This window comes from Aethalodelphis obliquidens, unplaced genomic scaffold (genome assembly GCF_003676395.1).
Source record: "Aethalodelphis obliquidens isolate GAN/ISIS:26980383/991018 unplaced genomic scaffold, ASM367639v1 scaffold5, whole genome shotgun sequence".
In the NCBI taxonomy this organism is placed as follows: domain Eukaryota; kingdom Metazoa; phylum Chordata; class Mammalia; order Artiodactyla; family Delphinidae; genus Aethalodelphis; species Aethalodelphis obliquidens.
The window spans coordinates 18570737-18590278 of NW_020837949.1; the positions used below are offsets into that span (position 1 = coordinate 18570737).

Here is a 19542-nt window from a genome sequence, read left to right on the forward strand (position 1 = left end):
CACACACACACACACACACACACACACACACACACACACACACACACCCCTGCATAGGTCTTTACATTTTCAGCTTACCAGTCCCCTTATATTAACAACTCAAACGCAGACTGTGCCTTGTAACTTATAAAGCTTTTCAAATGTGTGATCTTGTTAATCTCCCTGTGAGATAAGCAGGACAGCTCTGATTATGTTCATTTCTAAAGGAAAAACAACTGAGGCTCGGAGAAGTGAAGTATTTCATCTAAGGTTCTATGGCCAGTGACCCAAACCCTATCTTCTAATTCCAAAGAGTTTCATTAATTTCTAATTATTTATTACTTTGTATTGTTTTATATTAATTTGTATGATTAATTATGAATTTGTTTTACAATAATAAAATGATATTCACTTACAGAACAACCCCCATATTACTCCCTATCATCTTCTGTGTTAGGATTACCTGCCTTTTAGAAATATAGTTACAGTTATTTTGTATTAAGAAGCTACATCTCTTTGAAGGGAAAGATATTAAGTGGGTGATGCATTCTGAGGATGATATACATGAAATGAATATACAATGGTACCTTTTGTGTACTTCAAAGTGCAAATGTGGGGGAAGTTTATATATAAATGAGTTAACATGTGAAAGGGTTTGTGCTATTTATTTATGCAAACACCTAGATGCTCTTTATGGATCTGGAACTGGGAGGGATGGCCACTTTAAACACTTTCTTCCCTAGGGATGCTTTAAATTGCCTGCCACTATTCTCATACCAAACATTGTTTTTATTTTTAGATCTTATTTTTCATTTTGATTTTTTGCCTGCCTGGACACGTTTCTCAAGACACACACAAAAAGAAAGGTACTCAGAGATACATACAAATTCAAGAGTCTATGGAAAGGCGAGTGAAGGATATAGATAGAAAGGGGAATGAATGACATACGCACAAAGAAGGAGGGACAGATCTGAGGCGAAAGGATCTATCACTGGGGAAAAAAAAAAAGAATCCTGAAAAAGTCTGAAAGTTTGATATCCATAGGTGAAGAATCAGTAGGAAATACATGATTTTTTTCTATAATCATTTTACAATGCCAATTTTACAACAATCCCAAGGCGAATTTCTTTAAGTGTCTAATCTTAGACTTTCCCCTGTTATTAAATAGGAACCACATTCCGTCTACACCTCAGGCATCACGCATTCTTTCATGTAAAAGGACATTGCTCTACAATCTCAATAGCTCCCGCCTGATAATCTTTATTACCACCCGGATGAGTCACAAATGACCACACAGAGTAGGCAACCAGTATTCAATTTCAGGCTTTACATGCACCTATGGTGGTACATAGGTGCGACTTTGCTTACACCTTCTAATAGAGAATGAAGATAAACACACCTTATTCACATTCCTGATGTTCTATCAAAAGCACTTCATGAAGAATTTCAAGAAAGTCCTCATCCCTCTCCTCTGCCCCCAACATAAAGGATGTCTCACCCGAATTGGATTTCTTAGAAGATTGAGAACTCGAAGGAGACGTAGGTTTTCAATGTATTCTATTTCACCCAGCTCAGCAATCTGTTTAATCCAAAAACAAACACACACACACACACACAATATAATCAACAGACTAAATGCACCAAGACAACAGAGAACGTAATATAAGAGGAGCTACTTTGGATCCCTTAAACTCAGCTTATTTTAAAAATTGCTCTTGTGACTATCCAGCTTTTTAATGAGACTCCACAAAGCTACACAGAACAAGGGAATTATTGCATGCTCCTTCAGTAAATGCAAACTCACAGCCACATTTCCTTTTTTCCTCTCTGGATAGACAACAGTGAGGTAGATGTTTCTCATCTCACCCACGTTTATCTTAAGGCAGAAATTAAATAGTACATAGAATCAGAGAAACTGCAAAAAATGCACGCAAGGGCTACATGCTTCTCCCCATCACTATTCTGCCTAGCCTCCAGCTCCCCAATCTCCCTCCCCAACGCTGCTTCTGCTGGTTACTGTGGTCATCTGTGGCTGGGGAAGCCTTCTTACTGCATGTACATGTGGAGCTCTATCAGTTTTTCAATGAGATAATTGTTTTAAGAAAAGGTAAACATGGGAGATTGTATGACATATTTCTTTTCTTTTTTTTTTTTTTTTTTTGCAGTATGGGGGCCTCTCACTGCTTTGGCCTCTCCCGTTGCGGAGCACAGGCTCCGGACGCGCAGGCTCAGTGGCCATGGCCCACGGGCCCAGCCGCTCCATGGCATGTGGGATCTTCCCGGACCGGGGCACGAACCTGTGTCCCCTGCATCAGCAGGCGGACTCTCAACCACTGCACCACCAGGGAAGCCCATGTATGACATATTTCTTGATGTGAATGTTACATGACTATTCACCTTAAAATTCTTTGCTAAACTGTACGTTTATGTGTTATACACTTTTTTTGTCAGGTAATGTTTCATGACTTTAAAAAGTAAGAGGGAAAAAGGTTGCTTGATAGTTCCTTAATTTGAGCAGGGACAGAGCTTGGGTGGCAGCAGGCCTGAATTCTCCACTAAACTAAAGACAAACAGTTTTCCTTGAATGTCCTGTAATTAGCATAATTATAATCTTATTTCAGATGTAGATGTTGAACTTTTACAAAAAATTAATAATCACTTTTTCATTTCTATTTCTCCCCAAGTCATTTCTGCATGCATGGTAACAGCAGACTCCAACAGCAGAGTCACTAATAGTTCCTGAGTTATCCAATGACAAAATGCAGTTGAAATGTAAGCTATTCCCAAAGCTAAATCAGGGGAGGAACACATGTGCCATGTTCTAAGGATGCCATTTTCAAAGACATAATATGAGAGGCCAATTCCGAGTTACAATATACAACCTGCACACATTAATCTGGTTATAGCAATGTTATGCTTTTTCCATAAGATGACTAGACTCTCCATTAAACTGCCATTTGGATCATCTACAAGATAAAAGGATCAATTTTTAAATATTGTGCTATTTGGGAAGATGGAAGAGTCACTTTGGTTCACACTGCTCAATCAATCAATAGATTGATTCCCCTCTGGCCTACAGCTCTTGTGTTTGGACCTAGCACAGATGTTAGGAGATGTTTCCTCACAGCCAACATGTCTCACCAACGCATCCTGGCCACGTGCACTTGCAGACATCGCTGGTGGGAGTGGATGTGCTACACATGCATAAGCTATAACAGCTGTCCCACCTTCAGGAGGTTTATACTGAAAAGATCATCAGACAGACGAAAATTAGATACATGAGCATTCGGTCTAACGTTTCGGTAAAAGTTTAAAATTTTCTCAATTCTGAAAAATTCCATCATTATGTGATTAAATGAGCCATGGCACAGTCCCACAATAGGAACACTAGGCAACCATTTTAGAAGATGGTAACATCGATGGTGCTTAACATGGAAAGATCTTGTAAATGCTGTGAACACTATGAATAGAATAATCACAGACTATGTAAAATATTATCACTGTCAGTTGGGATGAACCAGTCTTTTGAGAGTCAAATGAGAGGGATCCAGCTCCCCTCCCAGTCCTTTCAAAGGTAGGATGAAGTGGGTAAGGGCAGAGGGGAACACATGTGGAGGCACCTGGCTACCAGTGCCCACCTCTGCTGAACTGGTGATGTGCACCAGACACGGGCCATCCTGCATGCGCCGCCCACCCCGTCCTGCAGACCTCACCCGGCAGCAGACCCACCCTCACGTCTTCTCTCTTCAAATGCCAAGACCCAAGGCTGTGTGTGTCACAAGCGATCACAAAAGGTGTACAGACACAACTCCCCCAAACCACCTGAAGTGAAACACTGCCAGAAAGATTATATTCTGAAAGGAACTTCAGCCATCTGATGCCAGGAATGTCATACCAGCAGTGCTGATCCCCAGATTCCAGTCTACACTTCTTCCCTGATCTCCTCTGCCCCTGTTGGCTACTCCCCACCAAGCAGAAGCCTTTCAACTTCCACTATGTAGGGAGAAGTTGGCTCCTTTCTTTGACATTTCCTTTTAAGCCATGCTCTCCAAGCCTAACCATCCAGACCTAAAGAGGCCTGTTAAGTCTTTTTCGTAAAATACATGCTAGATAGAGAGAGAGATGAAATAATGACACCAAGTAAGACTCAGAGAAGTAAAAGAGCGGTCTCTAAGTAACTCCCAGACCAATATCTTGCTTCTAGAAGAAAAGGCTGAGGTTGTAATAGAGTTAACATTTGGGGGATAAGTTTTAAATGATAGAAATGACTTCAAATCTAACAAGGATTGCAGAGTGGAGAGTGACAAAGGCCCCCAAATCACCAGCTTATGATGAATTTGCAAAAAAACTTAAAAGAGATGTTCAAATGATCATGTAAAGCTACGGCAATGTTTCAACAGCTTATACCAAGTAAATAATACTGATAAAAGTGCTCCCAATAAGATAATATTCCTAACATCAAGTTAATCATATGAGAAGCAATAGCTATGTCATGTTTCTCTTAAATGATAAATCTTCCATCCTTGATACACAGTATTCTCAGTAGTGCTAGAGAAATCTCTGAGGAAATCTTTGGATGGCTCGGCTGACAGAATATTTCACATACTGTTGGTTGTTCCCCAACCTGCCCAGCGGGGCGTGAGGGAATTGTGCCATTGTTATGGACCCCATCGCTTGTTGCCAAAGGATCCCTCCTTTGGGACGTGTGGCCACTTTTTTCTTTTTTAATGGAGTTTCTTCAACATTTGAAAATTATAAACTCTGTTCTTCCCTAATGATCCCCCTTTTTTTCTTCAACTATTTCAAATGTAATCTGAAAAGTCTCCTGGAATGGAAGAGAACACCATACTATTCATGAGGTCTTTCTAGACCTGTGCTACCCAATATGGCAGTTACTAGCCCTATGTGGCTACTTACCACTGGGAATATGGCTAGGATAAATTCAAATGTACTGTGCAAAATACACAATAGATGTCCTAAACGTAGTATGAAACAACAGAATATAAAATATCTCATCAATAATTTTTATAAAGATTACATGTTGAAATGACAATATTTTGGATATATTGGGCTAAATAAAGCAAAAAATTAATTTCACCTGTTTCTTTTTACCTTTTTATTGGGGCTACTAGAAAATTTAAAATTACACATGAGGCTCACATTATATTTAAGCCAGAAAGCACTCTTCTAGATCATGACAACACCACACACTTTTCTGAAGGGAGGGCCATTAGCATTTCATTTACTGTATTAGCCTGCAGGGTTAAGAACACTGACTCTGGACGCAAATCATTCTGTTTGAACCCTGGCTCTGCTATTCACTGGATATGGTATAATTTTGGACAAGTTACTTAACGTCTCTTTGCTCTAGTTTCTTCATCTGTAGAATAGCGATAATAATAGGGTTATAATGAGGATTAAATGAGATGATATATGCAAAGTGCTTAAAACAGTGCCTTGTGCATAAATACGCAATGAAAATCTCTGCATTATTTTATGACTGTAATTGCCATTATTATTACCATTACTCCTTTTCCTAAATCCTGAGATGCACTGAGTTGAAATGTAATGAGTGCATTCTGCCATTTGAACACCACCTGTATGTATCTGCAAACCATTTTAATGGCCATTTCATGAAAAAGACACTAAAACCATATGAGACAGAGATTGGGCTGACTTCCTAAGACAGGTGGGACAGTGAACAGAAGTCACCCACTAGAATTAACCTTAGAAGTTAACAAACAATTTAATATGCAAGTCAAGTGAAAATGAGGAGGAACAGTTTTTGCCTGTGATTAAAAATCCACTTCTTCCCAGACCTAAAGATTGCCTCCTTTTCTTGATTTTTAGAAATCTAACAGCTAATGGAAGCTCACTGGAGAAAGAGTCATCAGACCCAGCTGATAAGCACCAACACAGCCGAACAGAGAAATATCTCCACAGGAACGCATCTCACTCCAGCTAGGATCTAGGTCTCTTTCAGGGTTAGCCAAAATTTTCATTTTCAAGAAGAAATAACCATTCGTCTTCCTTATGAAATCTTTCCCCAAAATATGAAAAAGTACTCGAGATGAATAAAATCACAATGTAGATCTGATTGCATAAGAGGTGAGTTATAGGTACCAACTTAATACACCATGATTAGGAGCACAAATGCTTTATTAAAAATAAAATGTAATTAAGAGTGAAAGCCGGGCTTCCCTGGTGGTGCAGTGGTTGAGAGTCCGCCTGCTGATGCAGGGGACACGGGTTCGTGCCCCGGTCCGGGAAGATCCCACATGCCGTGGAGCAGCTAGGCCCGTGAGCCATGGCCGTTGAGCCTGTGTGTCCGGAGCCTATGCTCCAAAACGGGAGAGGCCACAACAGTGAGAGGCCCGCGTAGCGCAAAAAAAAAAAAAAAAAAAGAGTGAAAGCCAATTGGTGAAGTAATGTGTGCATTAAGCCAGATAGGGTAATTTGAGTAAGTCCAATCCCCAACTCATTCGGGTTGGGAACATACCCTATTGTTACAAATAGGATATAAGAATTCACTTCCTGTGTCTCTTCTCATTAAATGGGACACAGGCAACACCAGCCTGAGACTATTCTCTTGTCTCTAGTTTCCCTCCTCTGACACGTCAGACATTCCTAATGCCATCTTTCTACCCCAAATTTCACACGAATATATCTACTTCACAAAGTCATGTGCACCTGGTTGCAGTTTAAACCTTCAAAACAATGTAATTAGGAATCTTCACATTTTCAAAAATTAAGAATTATTACTATTTTAAAAAAAAAAGCAGTCCTTCAACTGTTGCTCCAGGAGGTTTTCTAGAATAACCTTCCTGAGCTGGCATTGAATGTGATAGCACTTGAGAAATAATTATAGACACTAAAACCAAGACATATAAAGTATAATATGACATTACCTTATTATCCTCAAGGTTGATCACTTCCAAGAAGTCATGACTCTCCAAGCCTTGGAGGCTACTGATCTGATTGTGGCTCAGATCCAGGATCTGCAGGACCCTTAGGTCATCCAAACCTGTGATCTTCTCAATCTGGTTATTGCTCTAAAATTGATAAAATACACTTAATGTCCTAAAGGGAAAAGTGTAATGACAAGTTTTCATCCTGGATACTGCCCCAAACCTCTTAAAATCAGTAAGACATTCTTGTCCCCCCTCCCATTCCCATCTTTCACCTCCCTAAACACATATACATACATCCCAGAAAGAAATCCCAGTCTTTCAGCTGGAAGACTCAGAACATAATATTTTCGCTAGAGGTAAAGCAGATGAATGTTTGAATCAATAGGAAAGACAAAAGCTAGGTAGTATAAGCTTCTGACATTGCTAACCTCAAGCTTAATGGCAGCATGGCTCCAAGCTTATCTTTAGAAATGTAAATTTAATGCAATTCTTTCATCACCATCACAGAAAACCACTTGAATACTGTAACTCCCACGTACACTCTGTTTTCAGAAATATTCTGAATATAATCACCTCATATCATGAGGACTGTAGTAGTCTGGTACCTGCCTCCACTTATTCATGCTCTTGTACAGTTTCCACCTCTTGAATCCAGGATAGACCTGTGACCTGCCTTAACCAAAAGAATACAGCAGAAGTGTCCCGGTTCCAAATCTAAGACTTAGGAAGGCCTGGCAGCATCTCCTCTTGTGTCTTGGAGCCCTAAGCTGCCATGTAAGAACTCTAGCCACTCTGGGAGAGAATCTGCGGAAAGGTCACCTGGAGAGGAGCCCTGAGACTAAACAGAGAGGAGGAACCCAGCCATTGCAGCATCCTGGCTGAGCCCAGCCCCCAGCCAATCTGCTAGCTGGACGTGGCAAGACCAGCAGAACCGCCCAGCTGGGCCCAGCTCAGATTACAGAACTGCTAGCTAATAAAATGGTTAACTAATACATTTCTCCATGCCACTCCACATGGGGTGGCATGTTCTACAACAATAGATGCATAAACAAAGTTCTTAAATAATTCACACGTAAGCATCTTCTTAGACAATACCATGAAACAGAGAAAGATATAAGACTTAAACACTGTTCTTCTTCCCAACCCCCCTGTACCCATAACAACAAATTATAGTGATAACAATAATTTGTATTTTCTTGTACATTTCCCAACATTCTCAAAATTCCTTGGGTTCTTTAGCCTTTGAGGTATAAAACTATGCCACAGTAAAGTTAAACTTTGAGTTGAGAAGCACAGTAAAGTGTAATTTTGAGATTTCAATTAATGCCACATTATACCCATCCTTAAACTTTTTTTTTGGCCACACCATGCACGCAAGATCCCAGGTCCCTGACCAGGGATCGAATCTGTTTCCCTGCAGTGGAAGTGTGCAGTCCTAACCACTGGACCACCATGGAATTCCCCCCATCCTTAAACTTTTAAAACTTTTACTAAGCACTTTAGAACTAAAATCTTAAATTATAGTATTCTCTACCATCTATAATATTTTTCCTGGTACATGCTTCCCAAAGTATTTAATAGTAAGAGTTCATTTTCACTCAACTTTTCATAAGATTTCACTTCAATAATGAGCAAGGTTTATGTTCATTAGTATAATTCTATGGCTGTTTAAAATATATTAATAGAATGCTGATAATCTATAAAACTGGATTATAGTACGTGGGGGTTCATTAAACTATTCCTTTTATTTTTATATATGTTTGAAAAATTCCATAATAAGAAGGAAAAATACTCGAAACTCCATTTGCCTAAGTCAAATTTCCTACTGTTCAAAAAAGTTCTAGAAAGTGTAATAGAAAGGGGAAAGAAAAAAACTACAGTAAACTGAACATAATATCCTTATTAATTTAACTTATTGAAATAAGACCTCAATATCCTATTTAAAATATGCCCACATATCAAATTTATGTATAATACACCTCTTCCCCAAAGACCTTTGAAGTGCTGTAGATGTGGAAGATGAACTGTAATTCTTCTTTAGAGTGTCTCTGATGGCTTTCAAAGTGGTAGATGTACAAGAACAGACTGAGGCATAGAAAAGTTTAATTACATAACCTGTGGTCATAAAAGAAAGCAGAACTGAGAAGTATTACGAATCAGAATTTCTGAGTCAAAGTTATCTATTAAAACCCTATATCCAATGATGAAAAACTGATACATCTCTTCTCAAAGTGCACGTCTAGTGCCTGCATGAACAGTTCTTGCTTGTTTTATCATGATTAGCAGGGAAAAGGCGGTCTTTAGAGAGAAACTAAAATGAAATGAGAAATATTCTCGATCTCCCAAGTTGGAAGAGAAAAAAAATGGCTTTTACTAAGACAAAATGATGTTTGAAGTTTGGAATGTATTGTCCTTACTTGCTAAAGGAGGTGGTTGACAGAGCAGACCATAAGTGAACCACATTTCCCCCTAATATTTATGGTAAAAGTTGATGGAAGAGGGACTCTCCTGTTGGCGCAGTGGTTAAGAATCCGCCTGCCAATGCAGGGGACATGGGTTCGAGCCCTGGACCGGGAAGATCCGACATGCTGCGGAGCAACAAAGCCCGTGTGCCACAACTACTGAGCCTGTGCTCTAGAGCCCGCAATCCACAACTACTGAAGCCTGCGTGCCTAGAGCCCTCTTGTTGCTCTGCAACAAGATAAGCCACCACAATGAGAAGCCCGTGCACAGCAACTACAGAAAGCATGCACGCAGCAACGAAGACCCAACACAGCCAAAAATAAATAAATAAATTTATTTTTTTAAAAAAAGTTGATGGAAGAGAATTAACTGGTTTGTATGGTGAATTGTTCTTTTTTCTCTAAAGTGTAAAGTGAATTACTTTCAGTAGTAAACCAATTGGATTACTGATACCACAAATCTTTTAAAAGTATTAAAAACTATTGAAATAAATGAGTATCATTTTATTTTATGAATTTTATTAATATATGGAAAAGAAAACCTTCCTATTCTCAAAAAGTTTAAGGAAAATGAATGATGGCATATTCTGTATTTTCTAGTTCATTTTGGGTGATGAGGATGGGGGTTGGGAACAATCCACCTAATCTACTTATAGGAAAAATAAGCCTTTTATGCTTCTTCTAAAAGCTACTTGAGATGAAATTATCAACACAGATTATTTAGTTATTGAAACAAAGTCTTAGGATGAAAGTGCTATGTGATGTCATTCTTAATAATCAGTTCAATTCTCATTCCCTTAAGCACACCCCCAATCTCTTTCCACACATCATGCTCCACTTAAAGTTAATGGGAATGCCAATGCAAAAAGATATGTAAATAAAAGGATAAGGTTCTAACAAGCTGCAAATTAAATAGAATATACTGCCAGTAATCCTTCAAATTATCATAATTTTAAAATGTGACTTTCTTTTATAATTTTTAAATTTGCAATTCAGCCTACCAAATTCATTTTCATTTATGCTTTGCTTACATGCCTTAGTGGACAGAAAACAGAAAAACTCAAGGAAATTATTAAACCTTTCCATGCTTCATTTCCAACCTCAGTACTCGGAACCAGTGCTTTACCCTCACCTAACTCACTGTAAGAAGTGAAGGCTCTTGAAAAAGCACTTCAGGCTTAACACATAGCCAACCTTCAGCTGTTTGTGGTTAAATTAGACAGGAATTGTACATTGTATATGTCAAAAATCTGCAGATAACCCAAGATGTCATTTCAAACAACAATGTTCGGGGCTTCCCTGGTGGTGCAGTGGTTGAGGGTCCGCCTGCCAATGCAGGGGACACGGGTTTGTGCCCCATGTCGGGAGGATCCTACATGCCACAGAGCGGCTGGGCCCGTGAGCCATGGCCGCTGAGCCTGCACGTCCGGAGCCTGTGCTCCGCAACGGGAGAGGCCACAACAGTGAGAGGCCTGCATACCGCAAACAAACAAACAAAAAAACCAACAATGTTCAACACTCTCCTTTGGGATAGTTCACGTAAGAAATAAGCTACTAGCCTCATGGCTTAAAATCCCCCCATCCACCTCATGACAGATATAATAAAGAATCCCAAAGCCATCCAAGGGTAAGAAGTGAGAAGGAGAAGGAAAGGAAGAAGAAAGAATCCTAGATAATCTACAAACTATATAATCACCCCCAAATTAATGAGCTAGACTGTTATTTCAAAAATACTGTATATATCTTTGGAACAACTATGATCCTGCTGATTTTAAAGTAAATTGTGTTTTCATTCAGTCAGAGTCACACTGTCATACAGCTTAAGAAGCACGCTCTCTATAGGAAAAACATTAAAAATTTTAACTTCTTGATGGGAATTGTTCATTTATTCTCAGCACTAATTCTGGTTTTCTAGAATGGGAAACTGGCACATAGAGATGTAAAAGGACTGCCAAATTCAGTGCCCAGTGCTTCATTTGAGAGCAATGAAGTTTCAACTGCAATAAATATTATGTTTAAATATGTTTAAATGTTATTTCATCAATAAGACATTAAAATATATTCTATTTTTTAACATCTTCAGTGGAGTATAATTGCTTTACAATGGTGTGTTAGTTTCTGCTTTATAACAGTGAATCAGCTATACGTATACATATAGCCCCATATCTCCTCCCCTCTTGTGTCTCCCTCCCACCCTCCCAATTCCAGCCCTCTAGGTGGTCACAAAGCACCGAGCTGATCCCCCTGTGCTAAGTGGCTGCTTCCCACTAGCTATCTATTTTACATTTGGTAGTGTATATAAGTCCATGCCATCCCTCAATTCATCCCAGCTTATCCTTCCCACTTCCCACGTCCTCAAGTCCATTCTCTACGTCTGCATCTTTATTGCTGTCCTGCCCCTAGGTTCTTCAGAACCATTTTTTTTTTTAAATCCATATATATGTGTTAGCATACGGTATTTGTTTTTCTCTTTCTGACTTACTTCACTCTGTATGACAGACTCTAGGTCCATCCACCACATTACAAATAACTCAATTTTGTTTCTTTTTATGGCTGAGTAACATTGCATTGTATATATGTACCACATCTTCTTTAACCATTCATCTATCGATGGACACTTACGTTGCTTCCATGTCCTGGCTATTGTAAATAGAGCTGCAATGAACATTGTGGTACATAACTCTTTTTGAATTATGGTTTTCTCAGGGCATACGCCCAATAGTGGGATTTCTGGGTCATACGGTAGTTCTATTTTTAGTTTTTTAAGGGACCTCCATACTGTTCTCCATAGTGGCTGTATCAATTTACATTCCCACCAACAGTGCAAGAGGGTTCCCTTTTCTCAACACGCTCTCCACCATTTATTGTTTGTAGATTTTTTGATGATGGCCATTGTGACCGGTGTGAGGTGATACCTCACTGTAGTTTTGATTTGCATTTCTCCTATGATTAGTGATGTTGAGCATCCTTTCATGTGTTTGTTGGCAATCTGTATATCTTCTTTGGAGAAATGTCTATTTAGGTCTTCTGCCCATTTTTGGATTGGGTTCTTCGGTTTTTTTGACATTGAGCTGTATGAGCTGCTTGTAAATTTTGGAGATTAATCCTTTGCCAGTTGCTTCGCTTGCAAACATTTTCTCCCATTCTGAGGGCTGTCTTTTTGTCTTGTTTATGTTTTCCTTTGCTGTGCAAAAGCTTTTAAGGTTCATTAGGTCCCATTTGTTTATTTTTGTTTTTATTTCCATTTCTCTAGGAAGAGGGTCAAAAAGGATCTTGCTGTAATTTATGTCATAGAGTGTTCTGCCTATGTTTCCCCCCAAGAGTTTTATAGTGCCTGGCCTTACATTAAGGTCTTTAATTCATTTTGAGTTTATTTTTGTGTATGGTGTTAGGGAGTGTTCTAATTTCATTCTTTCACATGTAGCTGTCCAGTTTTCCCAGCACCACTTACTGAAGAGGCTGTCTTTTCCCATTGTATATTCTTGCCTCCTTTATCAAAGATAAGGTGATTATACGTGCGTGGGTTTATCTCTGGGCTTTCTATCCTGTTCCACTGATCTATATTTCTGTTTTTGTGCCAGTACCATACTGTCTTGATTACTGTAGCTTTGTAGTGTAGTTGAAAGTCAGGGAGCCTGATTCCTCCAGCTCTGTTTTTCTTTCTCAAGATTGCTTTGGCTATTTGGGGTCTTTTGTGTTTCCATACAAATTGTGAAATTTTTTGTTCTAGTTCTGTGAAAAATGACATTTGTAGTTTGATAGGGATTGCACTGAATCTGTAGATTGCTTTGGGTAGTATACTCATTTTCACAATGTTGATTCTTCCAATCCAAGAACATGGTACATCTCTCCATCTGTTTGTATCATCTTTAATTTCTTTCATCAGTGTCTTATAGTTTTCTGCATACAGGTCTTTTGTCGCCTTAGGTAGGTTTATTCCTAGGTATTTTATTCTTTTTGTTGCAATGGTAAATGGCAGTGTTTCCTTAATTTCTCTGTCAGATTTTTCATCATTGCTGTATAGGAATGCAAGAGATTTCTGTGCATTAATTTTGTATCCTGCTACTTTACCAAATTCATTGATTAGCTCTAGTAGTTTTCTGGTAGCGTCTTTAGGATTCTCTATGTATAGTATCATGTCATCTGCAAACAGTGACAGTCTTACTTCTTCTTTTCCGATTTGGATTCCTTTTATTTCTTTTTCTTCTCTGATTGCTGTGGCTAAAACTTCCAAAACTTATGTTGAATAACAGTGGTGAGAGTGGGCAACCTTGTCTTGTTCCTGATCTTAGTGGAAATGGTTTCAGTTTATCACCATGGAGAACGATGTTGGCTGTGGGTTTGTCATATATGCCTTTATTATGTTGAGGTTAAGTTCCCTCTATGCCTACTTTCTGCAGGGATTTTATCATAAATGTGCGTTTCTTTCATTGATTGATTTGCGTATATTGAAGAATCCTTGCATTCCTGGGATAAACCCCACGTGATCATGGTGTATGATGCTTTTAATGTGCTGTTGGATTCTGTTTGCTAGTATTTTGTTGAGGATTTTTGCATCTATGTTCATCAGTGATATTGGCCTGTAATTTTCTTTCTTTGTGACATCTTTGTGTGGTTTTGGTATCAGGGTGATGGTGGCCTTGTAGAATGAGTTTGGGAGTGTTCCTCCCTCTGCTATATTTTGGAAGAGTTTGAGAAGGATAGGTGTTAGCTCTTCTCTAATGTTTGACAGAATTCGCCTGTGAAGCCATCTGGTCCTGGGCTTTTGTTTGTTGGAAGATTTTTAATCACAGTCTCAACTTCAGGGCTTGTGACTGGTCTGTTTATATTTTCTATTTCTTCTTGGTTCAGTCTCAGAAGTTTGTGCTTTTCTAAGAATGTGTCCATTTCTTCCAGGTTGTCCATTTTATTGGCATATAGTTGCTTGTAGTAATCTATCATGATCCTTTGTATTTCTGCAGGGTCAGTTGTTACCTCTCCTTTTTCATTTCTAATTCTGTTGATATGTCTTCTCCCTTTTTTTCTTTATGAGTTTGGCTAATGGTTTATCAATTTTGTTTATCTTCTCAAAGACCCAGCTTCTAGTTTTATTGATCTTTGCTATTGTTTCCTTCATTTCTTTTTCATTTATTTCTGATCTGATCTTTATGATTTCTCTCCTTCTGCTAACTTTGGGGTTTTTTTTGTTCTTCTTTCTCTAATTGCTTTAGGTGTAAGGTTAGGTTGTTTGAGATGTTTCTTGTTTCTTGAGGTTGGATTGTATTGGTATAAAATTCCCTCTTGGAACTGCTTTTGCTGCACCTCATAGGTTTTGGGTCATCGTGTTTTCATTGTCATTTGTTTCTACGTATTTTTTTATTTCCTCTCTGATTTCTTCAGTGATCTCTTGGTTATTATAAAAATATTCTTAATAGTTGCTAAAAGTATGCCTTCCTTTCTCAGTGTTAAAGTCAATCTTTTAAAAAATGGAATTTGTGTACCAAATTAGAAAATCATTTTACTTTAGCATGAATTATTCATCTCTCTCTCTCTCTCACACACACACACACACACACCCCACACACACACCCCAGATATGGAAAGGAGCAAACAGAACTAAAGACAATGCCATTTCATGAAGGAATTAGCTCTTTATAAAACTGAAAAATGCTAACCATCATTCATATATTTACTAAGACATTAACTAGTACTTCTATAAAGAATAACAGTTTTGTTAGACTCACCAGACAAAGTATTTTGATAGGTAACATTCCTAAGCCATTAATGGTTGTGATCTTGTTCTTGGCCAAACTAAGGTGGGTAAGACTGCTACACAGCTCTAGTCCGTTGATTTCAGCTATCTCATTGCCTATACACCATGACTATGTTTAAGGAAAATGGTATTAGAAACATTTGGAAGAAAAAATGAATTAGTGTCAAATCATCATTAGAAAAATCAGACAACAGCATAAATAAAAAAGTACTCTATGCTAATATAGGATGAATGCTAAATCTTAAAATGATATTTTTTTCATATAGAAGTTAATAGTGCACCAGGTAAAATTAGTTTGTTTTTTTTAAAGGCATAGCTTTTGAGTGTGCTCAGTTGCCTTTGTGTTCATATGTGACTCATTTAATCAGTGAGGAAAAACACTTCAGAGTGGTTCAAAGCTGCCACCTTGGCAGTGTTTTTTCCTTGGTTCCTGAATGGTCTCCATGAGAAACCCTTGTACTTTTCCACAGGCAGAACTGAATCCAGGGTTGCCCTGGAGAGGCACATGCACTTTATCATCCCCATAACCAGGGAAGCAGCCTGGGAGGTGTCATCTGCAGAAAATGGGTGATACTGAGAGGAACAGCCTTTTCTTCTATCTATATTGGCTTCTCTTCTCTTTATAATAAATGAGGCCTAAACTCAGCCTTGTTTTCCTCATCTGTTGATTTTCTAGTTATTTTAAAATTTAACTCTTAGCTTTTGTTTTCCATCCTTATAGTCACCTAAAAGTGCAAACTCAAAGTCACCAATTCTACTTACCTCTCTCTGTCCTCAATCTTTCTGGCAAATTTCTAGGATTTAATATCACTTCTCCACCCAAGCTCAGTTTTCCCTCCCAAGTAGCCTAAGACATCACCATTTTCTCAGCCACTTGTAATCTTCAGGGCGTCCAATCATCACCAAAACCTGGCAGATTTTGCTTTAAAACATCTCTTCAAATATGTCCTTCCTTGTCATTCACCCCTCTGCCAACTTAATTCAGCTTTAGCACCAATGGATACCTCTAACATCCATTTCTTCCTGCCCTCAAGTCACCTTACACACTGTAGTCAGGTTAATTTTTTTCAAAATATTGACTGGATATCACGCTTCAATTAAAAAATTCTCACAGGACGAATTCCAAATTCTTCACTCTGGCATTTAAGGCCCTTTACTTTAAGCAAAACCTATTTATCGAATTTCATCCCCCGTAATAATCCAGTGAGAATGCTCCAATTCTGCCAGGTCAACCTTCTCAATACTTCTGGAATATACCCCTTGACTTTCTTAATTTTTTTAAATACTGCTTTCCTACTTATTTCTAAACCCTACCCATTCTTCAGGACTTAATTTGAAATTCCACTTTTTAAAGTTTTTTCTCTTTTTTAACATTTGCATTAAACCAACATCTTAAGTATTTCTTTTTGACAACCTCATTTCCCTACTTCTATTAGTTTTTAATTACATAAGTAAATACAGGTGACAGACTGGGCGAATATATTCACAACATATAGAGTATACAAAGAATTACTATCTAGAAAACATAAAGAATGACAATAACCCAATAGAAAATGGGGCAAGAATATATCCAGGAAATTCCCAGAAGAGCAAATCCAAGTGGCTAACATAATAAATGTATGAAAAGACACTCTGCTTCACCTGTAGTCGGGAGAAAGCAAATTAAGATGCTATCCTTTGCCTATCGGTTTGGCAAACATTTTAAAGCTTTTGAAGAACAGATTCTTTCATACTACTGGGTGAGAAGGTTCATTATGGTATAGCCTCTCTGGAGGCAATTTGGCAGTGACTATTATAGTTGTAAATATCAGAGCAATTCCAATTCTTGGTATCCACTGGAGACAAACTCTTTCTTCCTCAAAGCCTTTTCTGGTCAATTTCTAACACCCCACCTATGGAGATTAATCACACAATCAACAAACTTTTTAAGAGAAAGGAAGGGACTGTAAGTATCACTGAAATGTACATTTTGCCTCATAATTATTTGTAGTCATCCTAACTCTACTACTTACTAGTTACGTGATGTAATTTCTCTCTGCTCAGATTTTTCATCTGTAAAATGGATACAACATCAGGCTGCCGTGAAGGCCAAAAGTTAGATCATGAGAAAACATTTAGAAAATGTATGTGAGTGAGTTGTACAAGTACCTCACAATTATAAGGCATTGTTATCGTTACTAAATTACAAGCACATGAGGCCAAGGAATCACATCCTCTGCCTCTTGGCCAGCAGCACAAAAAGGAGGATCAGGCCAGGACTGATTCTGAAAGAACAAAGACAGAGACAGAGTTTAATTAAGAAACTGAAAGCAATGATGAGAAAATATTGCCAAATGGACCAGAAATTCCTCGATTTTCCTCACTGGTTCCAGATTCAATCCTTGGGCTGAAGCATAGTTCGGCTTGTTGTCAACATGCATTTCAAAACCACTTTCATAAAGCTTCCTGCCAGACTAGCTCTACAAATAGACACTTATGCTCACAAACACGATTCTTCTTTCTGCTTCCATTTTCTTTGGGCTATTTAAACAATCACTCTATAGATGAAATAAAATATCCTCAGTGTAGCAATCTTTGGTAAGAAAAATTAAGCACGGAAAACTTCAAATGGCCATGTCTTAATCTAGCAGAGGAAGCAACAGTCTTTAAGTCCTATTTCCGGAGCACTAGTGTCTTGGTAGCTCAGCTTCAACAGAAACGAAGATACTCTGAATTATGACAGAGAGTAAAACAAATGCTTGTGGGTGGCTGAGTCAGGAAGCACTCCCATGGGAAGCAGGCAAGGATTAGAAAACTAGAAAACAGGAATCTGGACACTGTTAAGAGATAATGGGAACTGAAAAGGAAGGCCTGTATACAGTAATTTTCCAAGACATTAGAGGCCGTTCCCTTGGTGCACCCAGCTTACACTCTAGCTTTGACTAGTAGGGCAAGTCATGTTTTATGAAATTAGTATTGCAAGGGCCAAAAGGAGGAGGAATACAGATGCCCCCTGCAATCATGGCCATGGCTTCTGCAGCTGCCACTGCCATCACTCACAGCACTGGGGCAAAGGGTGAGGAGCTGACTGAACATCTCTGCTGAGAAATAGGTTCATTTCACCGAAACCATCTCCTGTTTCCCAACTCTTCACTCCCCTTTAAATTTCGAGGAATTTTAGGCACTATAAATTACAGGTGACCCTTGACAAACAGGTCTGAAATGTATGGGTCCACTTATACATGGATTTTTTTTTTTTTTTTTTTTTACTAAATACATACTACAGTGGTACACCATCTGTAGAGGTTGGTTGAATCCACTGGTGCACAACCGCGGATACAAAGGGCTTACTGTAAAGTTATGTGTGGCTATTCGATTGCTCTGGGATCGGTCCCCTAACCCCCACCATTATTCAAGGGTCAACCGCAATCAAGCTCTTAAGTAAAGAGTACTTTTCACAGTGGCGCAATGGCTTCCCCTGCTAATTACTCCCATGGTCACATCATATGTGACTGCCAGCAATGCCAACAGTCAATATGCAGGACTGGTCCATCCAGAGCTCTAAATTCAGGAATACCTTTATCTCTCCAATCTCCCCTTTTCTTAAGAACCTTCATGAAATGTTACTTGCCCTTCCTCCTAACATTATTCTTTCATGTTCTTTCATAAGTCTTGGGACATTCCGATAAGAAGAAATATAATCAGATAAGCCACTAAACTGTTACAATGAATTAGCTTATTGGGTTAATCCTCTTAGGTATAGTTTAATTTTAAAAGGCTACTATCAGGAGAAAGAGACTCAAAGAACACAAGATCATCATACTGCATTCCAGCTCTAAAATTTTATGATTCTGTGAATAAATCTTTTACAGTGGAATGTTAGATCCTCGTGGAAACTGAGTGAAGGAATCCAAAGGCACATAAGCATAACTTTACAGCTAGGGAAAAGCCCAACAATATATTTTTACATTTGGGCGATGCTGTCAGCAGTTCACAGTGCTTGACATGAATTATTCACTAGTCAGCATTTGCTCTTATTCATTTGTCTACAACCATAAAATATGGGCCGGGTGTACAGAAAACAGTTACTAAGAAATAAATAGGAAATCCATCACAATTCTCTTAGTGGAAAGAACCACAATGATGACTTTAATCAAAACCAATCCTGAAGGATCTATTATCACCTTACCAGTGAAAAATGTTCTTCTCTATGGGAGTGAATCTCTTTAAGAAATGAAACATGCATACACTTTAAATGGCTATGTGATAAAAGTAGTAATTATTCAATGAATTGCAACATGAGAAGAACAATGGAATGCAGAAGACTAGTCTCAGCTCAACCACTTACCAAATAATATCGGATGTTTCCCTGAGTCTCAGGTTCCTCTCCCATAAAATAACAGCACTAGATGATCCCTAAAGTCCTGTCTGGATTTAAAAATTCTATAAATCACTTTTT

The 19542-nt window shown here is 38.5% G+C and overlaps 1 protein-coding gene across 8 annotated transcripts in view; it reads right to left on the reverse strand.

Moving 5' to 3' along the window:
* LRGUK (leucine rich repeats and guanylate kinase domain containing) overlaps positions 1–19542 on the reverse strand; it is a 121983-nt gene that overhangs the window by 71587 nt on the left and 30854 nt on the right. For 7 of the 8 annotated variants that reach the window (XR_003431880.1, XM_027101887.1, XM_027101886.1 and 4 more), the window contains exons 6-8: positions 15076–15200; positions 6888–7031; positions 1478–1558 (exon numbers count right to left, since the gene is read on the reverse strand). Coding sequence is in view for 7 of the 8 variants with exons in the window: in XM_027101887.1 (XP_026957688.1) it covers positions 1478–1558; positions 6888–7031; positions 15076–15200 (350 nt within the window). In the remaining variant the exon portion in view is untranslated. The remainder of the gene's footprint in view (positions 1–1477; positions 1559–6887; positions 7032–15075; positions 15201–19542) is intronic. The other variant, XM_027101889.1, reaches the window with a different exon arrangement.